Consider the following 19,591-nt stretch of genomic DNA (forward strand, 5'->3'; position numbering starts at 1 on the left):
AAACTTATTAATGTTTTTGTACGAGTTTTACAATGTCGTATATTGTTCATTACATGCCCTTTTGAAAATATGTGCTAAAATAATATTTTATGTATTAATAACTTTTATTTATATATACAGTTATGAACATCTTCTCCCAAGTCTTCTCCCAAGTCCAAAATTCATTCCGACGGACCTGGCATGTTAGCCCAGGTATTTTAACTTGCTAGTAATAATAAATTTAATAATAATAATAATAATAATAATAATATATATATATATATATATATATATATATATATATATATATATATATATATATATATATATATATATATATATATATATATATATATATATATATATGTATGTATATGTGTGTGTGTGTGTGTGTGTGTGTGTGTGTGTGTGTGTGTGTGTAATAAACAACAACATTCATATATGTGGTGCACCTTGGCGGATCCATTCAACTAATTGAATTTTTTCTCTTTCCAATCAGTGCACCACAACTGGTCATAGGCCGTGGTATGTGATTTCCTCTGTGGGAAAGTGCATATAAAAGATTCCTTGCTGCATTAGGAAAAATGTAGCGGGTTTCCTCAGACATTTACCAATCAGTGTGCTCTAGTGGTGTTGTTAAATAAAACAAACTTTAACTTGTTCTAAAACTGTACTCTCGATAAAAAAAAACCCTAAATGTTCTCATTAGACGTTAAACCTTAATTTGGCCTGTCTTACAAAAATGATCTTACTCCACCTCCAGCCTTTTATCTTTTTCCACTTCCCCTACCCCCTCACCCTCTCAATACCGACGACATCTTGTCTATGGGCTCCCTCCCTGCCTTTCTTATATTTTTTATGTGACAAACATCACAAACATATATTGTACCAAATGAGAGAGTCCTGTGCCAAAGTTCGAGTCGCACGATACAAGTATTTATGCAGCCATTGCGTTCCCCCACTTTTCATATTTACCTCATAACACGATTCAAAGACCTCTACCCCCAGGTGTACTTACATAAATTATGTTGATACGTTGTTGTCTTAGAAAACGTTAACATTATCAGCAATGAGAATTGGTTTGGTCCAACAGAACCTACATCGTGTTTTTCTCAGTCAGTGGTAGTTATCTCCCCAAAATAGCCACTGAGCACTAGATGTCGCAGAACGAGAAGTGAAATTGTATGATGTGTGTTTTGGGTGAGAGGAATAATTACCTAGTTTGTTTTGATTGTATGTGCACGCTCAATTTATGACTGCATATGTTGGCAACTGACAATGCATGCATGAATACTTCAATATTTTTGTGCAGGACACAAAATTCCATACGCATCATGCGCATCGTCACCGTTTATGTTTACAGTTTTGTGACAGTTGCATAACTTTATTTGAAACAACAGACGCAGTACCCCCCCCCCCCCCCCCACCCAACGGGGCCCCATTGGTAAATGAAGCGCTTTTGGATACAAGGGGTGCCTACATTTATGCACAATTTTAAAATGTGTATTTACTACAGACGTAAAACAATTTACAGTGTATTACAGATTATGCACTGCTTCATAGTTCATTGGCCCATGATTGGGCTCCGCAAGGCTCAATCGAGTCAGTGGGTTGGTGTAAACCACTTGCACCGATCAGTGATCCATAACTGGTTCAACAAAGGCCATGGTTTGTGCTATCCTGCCAGTGGGAAGCGCAAATAAAAGATCCCTTGCTGCTAATCGGAAAGGGTAGCCCATGTAGTGGCGACTGGGTTTCCTCTCAAAATCTGTGTGGTTTTTAACCATATGTCTGACGCCATATAACCGTAAATAAAATGTGTTGAATGCGTCGTTAAATCAAACATTTCTTTCTTTCTTTCTTTCTTTGCTTCATTGGTGAGAGACCCATTTTATTAAGTATTTCAGTGTTCTCAGAAAATGGTCTTTCAGTGTTTGAGATTAACGGTATCCCAATATTCCAGGGATACCAGAATTTATTTCTGGATACCAGACTTCAAGAATCCAGTATCCCACAGGGATACCATATAATGTTGTTTGTTTTTTTAATCCTGCGTTTTTATTTTTCGCTGAAACAATGAAAGTCGTTATTTACTGGTGAATTTAAGTAAGAGTGTCGTCCAAGTTTGTTACGATGTTATTGATGAATTTCATTTAAGTGGGATACTAAATTCTCAGGTGGGATACCACATTTTGAAATGTTAGTATCCAACTGGGATACTGCCCAAAATGTTTAATCTCGGACACTGTCTTTGAATCAGGGGTAGGGAAAAATAAATTTGTCATTTGGTCCCACGTGATGTCATCACTACCAAGTGTGTGTGTGTGTGTGTGGGGGGGGGGGGGGGGGGGTTGATGTTAGAGGGGAAAAAAGAAAGGAATAACAATTATAAAATCATTTAAAAGGCCTATTTAAAAAAAAATTCAAAGTGGCATTTGTATATTTTTATCATGAACGTGAAACAATAAACATCAAAACATGAAAGAAGAAAAAAATTTGATCAGCGAAAAAAATACCCTTGGAAATTGTATATATTTTACATAATGGAACTATATATACAGGTGTTGATTGTCACCACTTGAAAACTCTGGGTCCTTTGTCTTAATTGGAGTGTAATACCTCGAATGTCTAGCCTAGTGGCTATGGATTGATACTACTCTGGTCCGACTTATGGCAGACTTAAAAATCACAGACATCTGAAACACCAGTCATATTGACCACTAATTATTTATTTATTTATTTATTATTATTTTAAATCATGCACAATATACTGATCTCTGGGCAGGCTGGTCTTGATAGGAATTTGTTCCAATAATAGAAACAGACAGGTGCTTCGGACCAACAAGAAAGACAAAAGTGGGATAGGCAAACACATTTAAAAAAAAAATAAAAGGGCTTTTCCCCACCCCTGCTTTAAATGCTTAAGTGCGCCGATACACTGGACAGCACTGTATTATTGTGATATTTATTGCTGTGCTGTAACTTTTATCCATTGGATCATACCGGCCTCGGTGGCGTCGTGGTTAGGCCATCTGTCTACAGGCTGGTAGGTACTGGGTTCGGATCCCAGTCGAGGCATGGGATTTTTAATCCAGATACCGACTCCAAACCCTGAGTGAGTGCTCCGCAAGGCTCAATGGGTAGGTGTAAACCACTTGCACCGACCAGTGATCCATAACTGGTTCAACAAAGGCCATGGTTTGTGCTATCCTGCCTGTGGGAAGTGAAAATAAAAGATCCCTTGCTGCCAATCGGAAGAGTAGCCCATGTAGTGGTGACAGCGGGTTTCCTCTCAAAATCTGTGTGGTCCTTAACCATATGTCTGACGCCATATAACCGTAAATAAAATGTGTTGAGTGCATCGTTAAATAAAACACTTCTTTCTTTCTTTCCATTGGATCATATTTTCCATTTGAACTCAGGATTTAATGAAATCAGGCATATGTGCATATATTAATACATAAAACATATTTTAATAACTTTTAGACTAAAATATTAATTACAATACCTTTGGTAACCTTTCCAGGATTAGATGTTTGAAGATGACACATTTGAAAGTTATTTTTATCCTGGCACACTGGAAAATCAAAAATGCGGAATTAAAATATGGTGGAACTGAATGGAATTGATTATTTATTTTATTATTTATGTTTTTATGTGTGCCTTGTGTGGGTTGCATTATATGCCATTAAAGGTTGGGTTTTTTAAATTCTTTTTTTATTATTACTTTTTTATTGTCAGTTATAGGTAATTATTTATTTTAAGGCTTTCATTTATTTACTTTTTAAAAAATTATTATTTCCTTTGATATTTAAAAAATATTACAGGCCATTAGTTATTTCAAAGGTTCTTTGTTTTCTTCTATTTTTTACTTATTAAAAAAATTTCTTTTTTTAATTATTATTGCAGGTCATTTATTTTAAAGGTTTTATTTTATTTATTTTTTTACTTTTGTTTTTGTTTTACTTTCTTTCTTTTTTGTTATCATTACTGGTCATTAGTTATTTTAAGGGTTTTATTCATTTGTTTAATTATTATTGCAGGTCATTTAATTTAAAGGTTTTATTTTTTTATTTATTTTTTTCCTTTTTTTTTTTTTATTTTTTTCTTTTTTAGTTATCATTACTGGTCATTAGTTATTTTAAGGGTTTTATTCATTATTTATTTATTATTATTATAAATATTTTTTAATTAACCAAATTAACCCGCAACCATATGAACACTTATTTGAATTAATACGTGATATAGTGACTTGGTCACAACTGCTGTTTGTTGTAACTACAGGGGTGCAGAAATGGAAAATATTTCACTAGCCCGTCGGACTAGAACCAATTAAAATTTCTACTAGTCCGCCAGCCTATAGAACAATATATTAATTTTAATTTTTTAACAATATCTTTATAATAGCATGCATCTGAACCCCCACCACCACCACCACACACACACACACACACACTAGCATTTTCACCCATGTCGGGGTCTCAGTTTATGTTCAACTATTTTACCAACCCTCTGAACAAAAACACATGTATTAATAACCAAAACATTATTAAGAAAACCTGGTAAGTGATCAAGATCACGTGGCAAACAAATGAAATCATACCCCAAAGCTATTGGTCAAGATTAGGGTTTTAGGTTTAGCGGGCGAGTAGTTTATGCACCCCTGAACTACTACTAGGTGTTAAACACGGGTAAACGCACTAAATTACAAATAATTCACATTGCATGTAATTGAACAACAAAACAAGGAAATGCGTGATCGCTTGCCAACTCATTCGATCCTCTATGTCTGTCATAATCCTCTCTCTCTCTCTCTCTCTCTCTCTCTCTCTCTCTCTCTCTCTCTCTTCCCCCCCCCCTCCCCTCTCTCCCCCCTCAATTGCTGCATCTTTACTGCATGCATACAGCACAACAGATTAATGTAATCAAGCGCACGACACAGTACCGATAGGAATTGTTTTTATTTTTTTTGTTGTGTGACACTGGCAATAAACCTATATTAACTAATCCAACAACTTTTACTTAGCGGTTTCAACTGTTGATAACAATTTTAAAAAGATGACTTTCGTTATGGTCACATCTGGTTAGAATATAAATATCGCATCGCTCGCGTTGCACACGTCCGGTTAGGATACAGCTTTAGACAGAATATGTATAATGTAGACATAGATGTATATGTATGAAGGAAACATTAGAAATGAAAAATCTGAAAAGCATTTGTTTTTATTTAATTACGGTAATAATTAATTGATTTATTATTATTAAATAATTTATTTATTATAATTACTAATATTATTCAGTAATTTATTATTAGTAGTAGTGTTATTAACATATAGTAATTTATTATTATATAATTATTTATTAGTTAAGTATTAATTAATTAATTTATTATTGTTATTTATTTATTAATTAATTAGTACATTTATTAATGTGATATTCCATTAAATATCATCCATTGTGGAAGAAACCTGTGAACCCGAGACGAATAATTGTAAATAGTCTTATTCTGCCACCAGATTGTAGGAATACATCCAATATACATATTGTATTCATCTGGATTAGAAAATATTGCAAGTAATTAATCAAAAATAAATGTGTGAAAGCTGCATGATAATTCCAGATATCACAACTATTAAAACCTCCAACTACAGTAGGCTATAAATAAAATATAGTCAGGAATATTGGTGGCTGCCAATAGTTTTGATGGTTCATTATGAAAATCAGCATGGCCGATGGATTTGATTCTGAAATTCCCACACCTGGTAACTTGAAGACACCCACACCCAGCATACAGGATTTCCTACCAACACTAATGTTCAGGACATTAAGTCATTACTTCATACAGGTACAGTCATGTTGGTGTGTTTTTTCCTCAAACAGTGTATTTTTTTAATACTGATATTTCTTTGATGTGCCTGTTAAGGTCTTCATAATCTAGGGGTCAGTCAAGTGCATGTGTTTTAAAGGGGTAGAGGTACTCTGACTATCTTTATTGTTTCTACATATAAACCTGAGTACACACACCCAACCGACAGTAAATATCTTCAGGAGTTCTATTTTAAAACGTTTTTTTGTTTAATATGACATATTGCATTTGTACAAAACTATGCAAACTGACGATCAAAAGAAAGTATACCAATTATTTTTATTATAAATAAACACAATACACGTTCATGGAAGGTTAGATAGGTTCCAGTATTTGTTATAATGCAATCAATGACGAATAGTCGTACATTGCTGCGTTTGGGTGATGCCGCACGTGCTAGGTTAATACAGCCTTACAGGGTGACTAGCAGGACTGCAGACAGACCACGAAGTGGAAGACCCCGCATCACAACAGCCAACAAGGACCCCATCTCCGCATCTTACACTTACGTAACCGATTCCTCACTGTGACATCATCTGGCCTTGGACATGTCATCAGTCGTCACACTGTACGTTGTCAGCTACAGTAGCATGGTATCAGGGTCTATCCACCATTCAGAGGGATGACATTGACGAGGTAACATCGACTTCGACCTTTACGTTGGGCATGTCAGTTTCAACGTTGGCAACATCAGAACTGGCAACATGTACTCTTTTTCTGATGAGAGCAGGTTCCAGTTATTCAGAGCTGATGGCAGGACTCGGATATACCGACGTGCAGGAGAGAGAACAGCTCCGTGCTGTGTTCAGGAGACTGAACTGTTTGGTGGTGGATCTGTGATGGTTTGGGGCGGTATCTGTGGCCAACAGTGGACAGACCGTATTGTCATTGACGGAAATCTTAACGCACACCGTTACATCAACCAGATTTTACGTCCCGTCCTGTTGCCGATCTTGCAACACCATCCTAGACTCTTGTTTCAGCTTGTGTGGTGCAACAGTTCTTCGCTGCAAACAACGTCAATGTTTTGCCATGGCAAGCCAGTTCACCTGACCTGTCACCGATAGAACATTTGTGGGATCATCTTGGCCAGCGAATTCAACGTCGTCCTAACCCTCCACTGAACAGGGATCAGTTGGTATAGGCACTGAGGCAGGAGTGGAGGGCAATACCTGATGCCGTCATTAGGCGCTTAACAAACTCTGTCCAACGTCGGGTCCATGCTTGTATACTTGCACATGGTGGACATACACGCCATTGAAACATGTTCTTTGTGGTCAAATTTATTCACCTTCGTTATGAGTGGTCCTTTATGAAATTGCACATTTCACCCCTAGTGCTGTTGTGCACTGTGATATTATCATTTTTGGGGTTTTATTGAGTATACTCGTGTTTATTTATCGCCAAATTATTATACTTTCAAAATATAACATTTGCATCAACTTGTGTTTTGTGTTGTTTTTAATACTTTGAAAAAATAATTGGTATACTTTCTTTTGATTGTCAGTTTATATGCCTTTTGATGTGTACATTATATTAGGTTGCACTGTAGAAACAACAATTTCAGTGAGGTTGTCAGTTTATGTCAGAATACACCAGATCCTGGTTGTCATAGCTGGACACTTTTTGAAAAATGTATGTTATCAGTATAGGTAGTACTAAACCAAATAACTTCCAGCTGGGTCAAAGTTCGAGGTGCACCCAACATTTGATAGAGAAGTGAACACCACAAGTCCTGTGATTGGTGATAAATGTGAGTGTGTTGGTTGTAAAAAAAAGAGTTTCATATGGGTAAAAAAAATGTGCACTTTTATTTCATCTAGTACCACTGAGTCAAGTAGCATTGTGCTTGAAACATGTATGGGGTACCTGTAAAAAAAAAAAGTACTCGAAATTTGTGCAGAACTAGGGTAGTCATAGACGCTACCCGCTATCGCAGAAATGAGCAGTTTGACCCCATTTTTTTCTGTTTCACTTTAAGAGTGACGGATGGTAGTATTTATATCCGTGGCATTTATGTCGATTGATACGCTGCAGGTAGGCATTTTAGCCACATGTTACTATTGTTGTCTATGGGATTTGATTTGGTAGTATGCACCCTACAAAATATCCCTTACTACTAATGGAAAAATATAGTGGGTTTTGTTTCTTGGACTTTATGTCAAAATTACCAAATGTTTGCCATACAGTAGTCAATGATTAAGAAAGTATATATGGCAATTCCACGAAACATTATACCTATGGAGTGAATTTTTTTCCCCCTGTTACGCCTTTACTTCTCACATAGAATTATTTGTTTATAATCAATAAACCATAAAATACTCCAGTTTTAATTTGTGTATTTCCTCCTAAGAATAGAACCCAAATTGCACTGAAATCTTTTTTCAAAAATGTTATTAAAATAAATTGAATATGATAAAGGTAAGTATTGCATTTTGTTTTTAAGACCTTAATGGTAATTCCCAAACAACACAAATTAATAAATTTGAAATAGATTTTTATAAATAAAAACTTAAACTTATAGCATGACCTCATTGCATCAGTTGCCTTTTGAAGCTTAATTTTAATATTGCCCTCTTACAGTGCTGCCATATATTTAATTATATATTTTTATATTCTCTTAGTTGTGCTATGGTTACACAACATGGCAACATAATAATCTAAGTGGGCACACCAAGAATTAAAATGTATTGGTAACTGACATAACTCTCCTAGTCAGTAACTGACGCAACACAATAACACATACATTATTTACTGGTAACACAAATTTAGAATTGCAGTTTCATACATGTAGTGGCAAGTCACTTATTTCGCTATTTTTACATTTATTTATGATAAATATCGACACATTAGATGATTTCATACATAATCTTTTATAATTAACTCATAAAACAAATCAACATTACAGTGGTTTCCCATGAGTTCTTGGCTAAAATTGTAAAGTACATAAACCGTTTGCATCAGTTATTCGAGAAAACTTTGTCATTGTGGAATTGCAACTAAAAAATTCAAAATGTGATTTCATGTAATTAACTGAAATGAATTTTGTAATATAATTCTTTTTTATCTGTAAATGAAGTTATTTGGTTGTAATATTTTATGGGCATGTAATTTAATTCGAGAATAATCTTTACATTTCAAAAGATAAATAAAATAATAATAATAATTTTTGGAAATGTATTATGCAACTATGATATTGCCCCTTTAATAGTTCTAAATAGCAAATGTCCTTTCATTTGATAAATTGGTTACTACTCCTGAAAATATCCCAAGTTGCTGATGTTTTTAGTAGAATACCTCCCAAGACGGCAACCTAGAAAATAAACAAGAATCAAGCACATTTGAACGAACACAGAAAGAGTTTGGAGAGGGAAAACAACAGAGAGTAGTGAAAAATGAAGCAAGATAAAGTGAAATCAAACAAGAAAAATAAACGAGACAGGACAGCATGCAGAGAGAAAAAAATCCCCGATTTTAAAGAAAGAATATGGGTTATTTACAATATCTGCCTTATTCCCATCGATTTCTTACGAAACATTTGGATCAGTTCAGTCATTTGGTAATGTCATAAGAAAGTGAATACAGTATACATGTATATATACTTGGAAATTGCCAAAAACAAATCATAACAATTCCAATCAAGATGTACATGTAAACGTAAGCTGTTGTCTCATTGTTGAGGCATGTGTGCAGAAAATTGTGAAGGGAGTGGGGTTTAGACTGATTGACATGAGGGTGCAGCTGCCCAAGTTACTCGGGGGAGGGGGGTGTTTGGAAAATTGTGAGAACCTGATGTCCTAAAATGCAATTTCTTGCATTCTACAAGTAAAATTCATCATGACAAATGCATGTATATGCATATTAAAATAATAATAATAATTTACTTTGAGCAGGGATAGGGTTGAGAAATGGGGTGTTGGTGGGGGGGGGGGGGGGGGTGTTGACCCCCAATCCACCACCCTGAACATGCCCCTATTGTTAGTTTTTTTTAATTCCCATTTCTTACAATTTAGATGAATCGGTTGCCAAAGACAAACGTTTTATTTTTAAAACATGTTCTTATTAGTTTTTATGATTTACAAATATTGCGTCGGTGACTTTTAGTGTTACCCATTAATAAAAAAGTTAATAAAAAATTCCTTGTAGAAAATTTAGTTGTCTTGTTCTAGTGATCATATATTACCTGTGCACTACACATTTCTATATATACCTGAAAACTTGATGCTTCAGATTCAGAGAATTTTGGCAAGTTCAAAGACATGTCAAATACAAGTTACTTTTTTTGTTGCGTCAGTTACCCACACTTCATTTGTGATTGTAGTTGCACTGAGATTGTATGCAATGAAATTTTCTTTTGACATGACTTTGTCACAATATATTTATTTCAATCAAAAACACTCTTAAGAATTTTATTGAATACTTTTAAAAAATAATATAATCAAGGCGTTAAAAAAGATCTGAATGTTGTGTCAGTTAACGGTGGAATTGCCCAGTAATGTTCACTAGTGGTGTCATTAAACAAAAATCATGTTAAACTTCAGTGATAGAAATAAGCAGAATTTTTCACAAGTACATCTACAAATTTACTTGTCCATCAATATTTTTACTCAAGAGCAAGGACAATGTTTTTCATTGCTCAAAATAAAACATCATTATACATTTTTACTTGTCCACTATATAGACAACCTCTAAGGTACATTTTCCATGTCCAAGCAGATTATAACTTGTCAGGACAAACGGATAAGTGCTTATTTCGAACGCTGAACTTTAGATGTATTGTGGGGGTGGGATGTAGCCCAGTGGTAAAGCGCTCGTTTGATGCGCAGTCGGTTTGCGGTCGATCCCCACAGGTGGGCCTATTGGCTATTTCTCGCTCCAGCCAGTGCACCACAACTGGTACATCAAAGGTTGTTGTATGTGCTATCCTTTCTATGGGATGGTGCATATAAAAGATCCCTTGCTGCAAATCGAAAAGAGTAGCCCATGAAGTGGCGACAATGGGATTCCTCCCTCAATTTCTGTGTGGTCCTTAACCATATGTCCGACGCCATATAACCGTAAATAAAATGTGTTGAGTGCTTTGTTAAATAAAACATTTCCTTCCTTCCTTCCTTAGATGCAGTGCTACAAATTAATTGAAAAAAACAACTGTACTGTAGGATTGATATTTATCTTTTGAACCATGGTTCCATAGGGCATATTTTATTTTGGTATTGTGAATACCACATGTATACCGTAGAAACTCACTGTCAGGATTTTCAAAGAATGACATCTATTTTATTTTAGCTGTGGACTACAGCGTAGTGAAATAGACAACAATTGACCATAACAGTTGGCAATGCCGTGGATTTTTTCATTCTCATTTTCATTTTTTTTTGCTGTGTAGTCGACTATATGAGAAATGTATTTCCATGGCATGTTTTTTGCCATGGACAACCAAGAACTCTTTTCAAATAATAATAATTCAGGCACAGTAGAAGCAAGTGATTATTGGTCGGGGGAGGGGGGGGGGGGGGGGGGTCTGACAGATCGAGGGTGTAAAGTCAGCATCGATGAGTGTTTTTAGGAAACTTTATGTGCAAAAGTGCAATTTCTGTCATTCTTCATGTAAAATTCATCATGTCAAATAAGGGTGAATGTCAAAAATACTTTTTTTGATTCAGAATTAATGTGGGGGTTGGGGTGAAAGCCCCCAGCCTCCTGCTCTACTGTGTCTGTAAATTGTATTCCTTTCCTGGAAAATATATAAACATTAAAAAAAATAAAAAAATTGCTGCCTTCCTGGAAAATATATTTTTAAAAAGAAATTTTGCTACAAATTTTAACTCCCAAACTCCTCCCTGCATGGCTGGGGGTGGGGGGTGGCTCTGAAGGTGTCAAGAGTTGTGAACTGTTTTTCATATATTGTTTACTTACGTTAAATTCCAAAATCATTATGTCTTGACAGATTTGCAGTCACCAGATATGGAGCTGAAAGCTTGTGCTTGAGGTCAGAAATTTCATCTGATCTCGAGAGATTCTTTGGTGGTCATCCACAAGGATCTTCCTCTCACTGTAACTCACAGTAACACCTGCACAGGTAACCATGGTTACAGAGAAATAGCATACATGTTGCTGCGTTCCTTGTTGTGTCTTGTCGTCCACCTACACTGGTTGGGGGCTGATGTCAACTCGTCGGGTTGGATTTTGGTGATAAATGTCCATAATGGGTATCTTGTTAATTTGAACCATTTTCTATCTATAGCAATAGAAGCATATCTCACCCTGCCCATAGCCAAATTAGCCTACTGCCAACTCATAGCCAAATTAGCCTACTGCTAACTCATAGCCAAATTAGCCCACTGCTAACTCATAGCCAGATTAGCCCACTGCTAACTCTGCATAAGTGGCTACAACATTTAGTAGTTGGCTAATAAAAATGTTGTTTAAATTAGCAACTTTTAAATAGTTTTCAAAGAAGCACTCCACTGGTTGGTGCAAGTGGTTTACACCTACCCATTGAGCCTTGCGGAGCACTCACTCAGGGTTTGGAGTCGGTATCTCGATTAAAAATCCCATGCCTCGACTGGGATCCGAACCCAGTACCTACCAGCCTGTAGACCGATGGCCTGCCACGACGCCACCGAGGCCGATTAATCGGAAAGAGTAGCCCATTACGTGGAGATCGGGAATCAATGCCCATCTATGGACTCAATGAGCTAACTTCACATTATCCAGTACTTCACTTGCGGAGCATCACAGACCACGTGTGTTTATATAGAGGGGCGGGATGTAGCCCAGTGGTAAAGTGCTCGCTTGATGCGAGGTCGGTCTGGGATCAATCCCCATCAGAGGGCCCATTGGGTTATTTCTCATTCCAGCCAGTGCACCACAACTGGTTTATCAACGGCCATGTGCTATCCTGACTGTGGGATGATGCATATAAAAGATCCCTTGGTACTAATGCAAAAATGTTGCGGTTTCCTCTCTAAGACTATATGTCACAATTACCAATAGCAGATGATTAATAAATCGGTGTGCTCTAGTGGTGTTGTTAAGCAAAAGAAACATTTCTTTCTATAGTGTTGATGAGAAAGAACATAAAGCAAAGATCTGTTTGCTAAATTACTCCTTGAGAAGTTGCCTCTGTAGAGTTTCTTTACTCAGTAGAGTTTCTTTACTCAGTAGAGTAGAGTTTCTTTACTCAGTAGAGTTTCTTTAATGTTTTTTTAAATCACTTCTGTCAGGGTTTTGTGTTTGGGTGTGTGTGTGTGTGTGTGTGTCTTAATGCTTGTGACAGCTGTCGGTGATGTTTAAGTACATTGTGTGTAGTTAACGACTGCTGTTAGTGATATTCTCACAGTGTTTTGTTTTATGTTGTCAGAGGTGTATAGCAGTGAAGTTGTACTGGCGGGGTCTGATCTGCATGGTTTAATTGATGATCCTGCTGACCGTTCTATTGAGTTTATTCCTGCCTCTCTACAGGAAAGGATACTACTGATTCAGGTAAGGACATGTAGCAATCAGTTTTGGCGTGAGAGTCAACAGAATTACAATTTCTGTTCAGCCATCAGACGTCGGCATTTGGTTAACGATAGGTTTAAAGTTCATATATCACTACATTTCTATGTCTGCTTTGGACTGTGTTTACAGACATTATTCTGGTGTATGTTAGGAGTATTTTGTGATTCATTAATTTTGCAGAATTTTATTTAGTTAAGCATGGTTTCTCTACTTGCCTTTAACTCTTAAATCTTTTTTTTAATGGATAATATTCATGTTTGGCATGGCTATTCACCAAGTGATAGTGTTTCGACTGTTTACCTGCATGCCCATCAATGTTACCCCTGGTCATGGTCAAGGTTCATAAGAATTTTGTTTGTTAAATTAAAGTTTTTCTGATTGCATTTAACCAAATCACAGTGTACACCTCAAGCCCTCATGAATGTAACCCAATGACAAGGTTACAGTCATTTAAAAATTAATGTTCGGTTTGTTTAAACATTGTCCTTAATACTTAAATCCTTTAGTGGATGGCTTTAATATTTGGTGTAGATGTTTGCCAGTATACTAGTGCAGTATGACCCCAGGGCAAGGTCATGGTCATTTAGGACTTGGATGTCATTTGGTTGAAGTGTTCAGTAAACAAGTCATTCAGCGGCACACCTCTTGGGATCCATGCATCTGGCCACAATGTTAGGTCAAGGTCATTTTGAACTTTAATAGGTTTATAATTATTGCTTATAACTTTCAAATCCTTTCATGGATTTCTTAACCTTAACTTACTGGATTAATTTTTGACAAAAACCATGTTGAGCGGGTACAAGTTTATAATTTTTACTCACATATTCACTTAAATGTTTTATAAATACATAACCATAATAGGCCGAGGTGTTCTGAATCTAGTTTGCTGGTTGCAAAAAATTGGGAATCGTGATTTTTTTTCTTCAAAAACTTTCAATCACTACATAAAATTAGGGTAGGTCGGGAAACCGGAAACACACATATATTTTTTTAGGTCTTAACTGCAGATGCAGCTAAAATATAGTCCATCCCATCTTCCTACAAAAATGTTTTTTTGTGTAAATAATTTCAGTTGGGTTTGAGGTATGAAGAAAAGTAAAAGTGTGTAATTGTAGGATGCAGGCAAGTGGTGGGAAGAGAAAGGCTGACAAGTCAGATGGAGGTCAGGAGGAAGATGAATGGGTCGCTGATCCCGAGTTTGAAGGACCTTCGTGGATTCTACACTTCGGAAAAGGAGGTGGCACTGAGGATGATGACAGACCAGGATACAGCAAGAAGATTCAAAAGAAAAGTTAGTTTTCGTGATAACCCAGAATCTGTTTGTTGACGATACTATGGTATTTGTGCCGTGAACAGTGATTTTGTTTTCTTTTATCATTTGGGTCAGTTAAGATGTGTACTATGTTGTTAGTTAATTCAACTGTTAGGAATTTCAGTTTTGAAAAATATGAATTCTGTTAAAAAATTTAAAGTAGCTTTACATTATTATAAGTTATGAAATGTCTTATTTTTTCAATTCTCTTCCATAGTATATTGTTGCTTCTGTTAAAGCCAAAAGAATTCATTAGAATTAAGTATATATAGCCAGCCAGGCTTCAGTATCCATTACCAGGCCTTGTGCTTTTAAAATGTTTAAAAATCTAGACTAAAATGATTTTTAAAAGTCTTACCCATACACATTTATAGTGTGTAGTTAAAGTTAGAATTTCTTTTACAAATATTGTTTACAGTGTGTAAAATAAAGTTAGAATTTTTTTAGCACGTGCTTAGAGTTCATTTTTGTTTTTCTTGTATTACTTTGATCACACTTTGAGTTAAAACAGAGAATATTAAATGATTTTAGGACTTTTGGGGATGTAGACAAACTGTGTATTTGGAATGAATTTATCCAGACGTTCTGTGGGTCCAAACATGGGGCCTTTTCCCTAAAGAAACATTCCCAATTTCTGTACTAAAAAAAAAAAAATATATATATATATAGAGAGATATAATGTATATAGATATAGATATGTCTGTTCTAATAAATTAATTTAACAGTGGTGTACTGCATCATTCATTGGCCTGTAAACATATCCCAAGTATGATTTACTTGCACTAAGTTTTTCAATCCCATCAGACATCGGACCATGGTGAAATATTGGGGATAAATCCCTGAGTTCAAAAAAGGTTTTATGGTTTTTAAATGTTGATACAACAACTTTTAGTTTCCTTTTGGGTTTTTTAAAGGCAAATTTGAATCTGGTAACCAACAGCAGAATGAGAAATCTAATCAAAACCAAGGCAACAATGGCCAGAAAAGAGGCCGGGGTGGAGGACAAGCTCGGCAGGGTGGTGCTCAGAGAGGTCAATTTGGAGGGGGGTTTCAAAGAGGACAGAGACGGGGGATACGTGGCAATCATATGGCAGGATTTGGTAGAGGTGGCAATCAAGGGGGAGGGTTTGGAGGTGGTGGCAATCAATGGGGAGGATTTGGAGGTGGTGGCAATCAAGGGGGAGGATTTGGAGGTGGTGGCAATCAAGGGGGAGGATTTGTAAGATGTGGCAATCAAGGGGGAGGATTTGCAAGAGGTGGCAATCAAGGGGAAGGATTTGCAAGAGGTGGCAATCAAGGGGGAGGATTTGCAAGAGGTAGCAATCGAGGGGGAGGATTTGGAGGTGGTGGCAATCGAGGGGGAGGATTTGGAGGTGGCAATCAAGGGGGAGGATTTGGAGGTGGTGGCAATCAAGCGGGAGGATTTGGAGGTTGTTGCAGTAAGAGGGGATTTGGAGGTGGCGGCTATAAAAGAGGACATGGTGGAAGGGGAGGATTTGGGGGTGATACTCAAGGAGCAGAATTTGGAGGTGACATGCAAAATCAGTGGGAATTTGCAAATGCGGGTTTGAATGGCCAACGCTTTGGTTTCAACCGAGGTTTCAACTACAATGGAGCTGAACAAGAAGCATTTCCCTTTAATGAGGATCCTCAGTTTGACTATGGTCAAGGTTAGTAGTGTTCGACCTCTACAACATTCACCAGTTGAAGTTAATATTCACACCAAGCAAGTAGAAATTGCTTGGGAATTGAACGAGCATTTTGTTCAGTATCACATCATGGTTCGCTACACAAGTTTCAGAGATTGATACATAATTTTTAAACTTCAAACAGTAGTTGCTAATCAATTTTCAATTGACTAGAAATATTGTTAATCTAGGTTTTGAAAACGAAATCTTCCCTGGGAATAATAACCGATTTTTCCTATGATTTTTTTTTCAAAAGGGATTTATATCAATCGGTAGACGTGCTTGGGTTGAAAGATCAAGTATCTTCACCAGGAAATATTCACAGAATCACTATGTTTCATTCTTCATTAAGGTCTACTATTTAATGTAATATAAATATTGATTTAATTCACCATTCCTGGGTCATGTAGACCAACTGTCTCTTTTTCCTCCTGGATTGGGGCAGTTAAATTGTAAACAGTATCTGTGAATAAAAAATAAAAGTATCCTCACCAGACCCATTAAGATTGTTTTTCATGCCCCAACGAGTGGTGTTATCAAAGGCTGTGGTATGTGCTCTCCTTTATGTGGGAAAGTGCATATAAAAGGGCCCTTGCTGCTCATGGAAAAATGTAGTTGATAATTAATAGATGTGCTCTAATTGTGCACATTGTGCCGAGTCATGTGGATACACAGAAACTTTCCCAGAATGGGCTGCTAATTGTGCACATTGTCCCAAGTCACGTGGATACACACAGAAACTTTCCCAGAATGGGCCGCTAATTGTGCACATTGTGTCACGTGGATACACACGGAAACTTCCCAGAATGGGCTGCTAATTGTGCACATTGTCCCGAGTCACGTGGATACACACGGAAACTTTCCCAGAATGGGCTGCTAATTGTGCACATTGTGCCGAGTCACGTGGATACACACGGAAACCTTCCCAGAATGGGCCGCTAATTGTGCACATTGTGCCGAGTCACGTGGATACACACGGAAACTTTCCCAGAATGGACTGCTAATTGTGCACATTGTGCCGAGTCACGTGGATACACACGGAAACTTTCCCAGAATGGACTGCTAATTGTGCACATTGTCCCGAGTCACGTGGATACACACGGAAACTTTCCCAGAATGGGCCGCTAATTGTGCACTTTGTCCCGAGTCACGTGGATACACACGGAAACTTTCCCAGAATGGGCTGCTAATGGTGCACATTGTGCCGAGTCACGTGGATACACACAGAAACTTTCCCAGAATGGGCTGCTAATTGTGCACATTGTCCCAAGTCACGTGGATACACACAGAAACTTTCCCAGAATGGGCCGCTAATTGTGCACATTGTGCCGAGTTACGTGAATACACATGGAAATGGACCAGTCAGAGCTCGCCCTGTCCATTTATACAAATTGGCTACAACATTCAGTAGTTGATTCATAAAAATGTTGTTTAATTTAGCTTCTATTTAAAATATTTCACGGAAATACTTCATATATCTGAAAATTGGCTAAAACAAAATTCTTTCCATTGTGTGATCTCTGCTAGTGATTTTTCATGGGGATTGGCAACGATTTTGGCTACTAATCACCAGGGCTATGAAAGTATTTCTTACTTTGTTATCCACCTTCTTAGAATACACATAGGCCTGTGATTACTATTAACTGTAACAGGGAATAAAACTGTAATGTTATTGCAAGAGGTCCTGCTTTGTGTTATCAATTGTTGTGATGGAGGTTATGCTTGCAGTTTGTGTACAGATTAGGATTTGTTTTCTTCAGAAAATTGCTATGGTGATTTTATGGATGACGATAATGATGAAACGTTTCAACAACGAAACAGAGTTTGTCCTTCGTTTGTCTGGGATCCGTCTACAGGACAGCTGATGTCCGTACAACAAGAACTTGATCCTAGCATCGCCAAGTTAGTGTAATCTTTATGATAGACCCCATTTCTCGTCAAACGTTCAGCCATGATTCACAATTCAAGTGATTCCCAATTCAAGTAAAAATAATATTTTCATATACTTACCTTTTGTGACAATAGCGGATGTGTAGTTTTGTGCTGGGGGTGTTGTTAAACATTCATTCATTCATTTAAAAATGGCCCACTTGGGTATTTTAGTTCATGCAAGTGTAAACCAAAATAATGTTGAGCACACTTTATTATGAGTCAATTATGCATGTGCTCATTGTTTTTTTTCCAGTTCATTCTTGCATTAAGAGCAGTGAAATAAAATCACATGAATTGCAGATCATGATTTAGCCCTTTGCAGATCATGATTTAACCCTCAGGGTGTATACTATCAAACCAAATCCCATAGACAATAATAGTAACATATGTGGCTAAAACTCCTACCTGCAGTTTAATACTACCATCCCTCATCCTTAAAGTGAATCAGAAAAAATTAGGGGTCAAGCTGGTAATTTCAGAGATAACGGATAGTATCTATAACTATCCTAGTTTCGCACAAAATATTAGTACTTTTTTTTTTTTACAGGTACCCCATGCATGTTTCAAACACAAGGCTACTCGACACAGTGGTACTAAATGAAATAAAATTTTTGCCCAGATTGAAACTAATGTTTTTTTACAACCAACACACATTTATCACCAATCACAGGACTTGTGGCGTTAACTTCTCTATCAAACGTTGGGTGCACATTGAACTTTGATCCAGCCGTACGACATTTAGTTTAGTACTACCCTCAGTGAGAAATCAGGCCATGGTGTTATAATTCTGATTAAGATTTCATTACAGGCATGGATTAGATTGCTCTATTTTCTAGTCTAGACATCGCCACGAATGGGACGTAGCCCAGTGGTACAGCACTCCGCTGACGTGCAGTCAGTGGGTCCATTGGACTATTTCTCATTCCGGCCAGTACTCCACGACTGGTATAACAAAGACTGGTATGTACTCTGTCTGTGGGATGCTTCATATAAAGGATCCTTTCTTGGTGATAAAAAAGAGAGTATCCCATTGCATGGTAGCAGCAGGTTTCCTCTATCATTATCTACATGCTCTTAACCAAATGTCTAACAGTATTTATACTACTTAAAACGCGACAATATTTCAAAATCTTAGGTAACCAAAAGTTGGTTCACGTGAGTTTTACTTGGGTAACCGATTGTTCGGTTAGGTGAATACAGTTCTAGTAACCGATGATTTAGACCTACCTAATTGTAAAACACTTGAACTACAGTTCTATGCTACATTGGTGGTTCAAATGTATTTAAAAAAATAACCTGATTTTCAATTTG

At 36.8% G+C, this 19,591-nt stretch overlaps 1 protein-coding gene across 4 annotated transcripts in view; it reads left to right on the top strand.

Annotated features, from left to right (window-relative positions):
- The first annotated feature begins 1,131 nt into the window (after nt 1-1,131).
- Nucleotides 1,132-19,591, top strand: part of LOC121382654 — a 33,312-nt gene continuing 14,852 nt past the window's right edge. For 2 of the 4 annotated variants that reach the window (XR_005959196.1, XM_041512185.1), the window contains exons 1-5: nt 11,374-11,924; nt 13,209-13,330; nt 14,464-14,639; nt 15,575-16,330; nt 18,109-18,250. Coding sequence is in view for 3 of the 4 variants with exons in the window: in XM_041512185.1 (XP_041368119.1) it covers nt 14,465-14,639; nt 15,575-16,330; nt 18,109-18,250 (1,073 nt within the window). In the remaining variant the exon portion in view is untranslated. Of the gene's footprint in view, nt 1,180-11,373; nt 11,925-13,208; nt 13,331-14,463; nt 14,640-15,574; nt 16,331-18,108; nt 18,251-19,591 lie in introns of those variants that run through there. The other 2 variants (XM_041512187.1, XM_041512188.1) reach the window with 2 other exon arrangements.

This window comes from Gigantopelta aegis, chromosome 10, assembly GCF_016097555.1.
Source record: "Gigantopelta aegis isolate Gae_Host chromosome 10, Gae_host_genome, whole genome shotgun sequence".
In the NCBI taxonomy this organism is placed as follows: domain Eukaryota; kingdom Metazoa; phylum Mollusca; class Gastropoda; order Neomphalida; family Peltospiridae; genus Gigantopelta; species Gigantopelta aegis.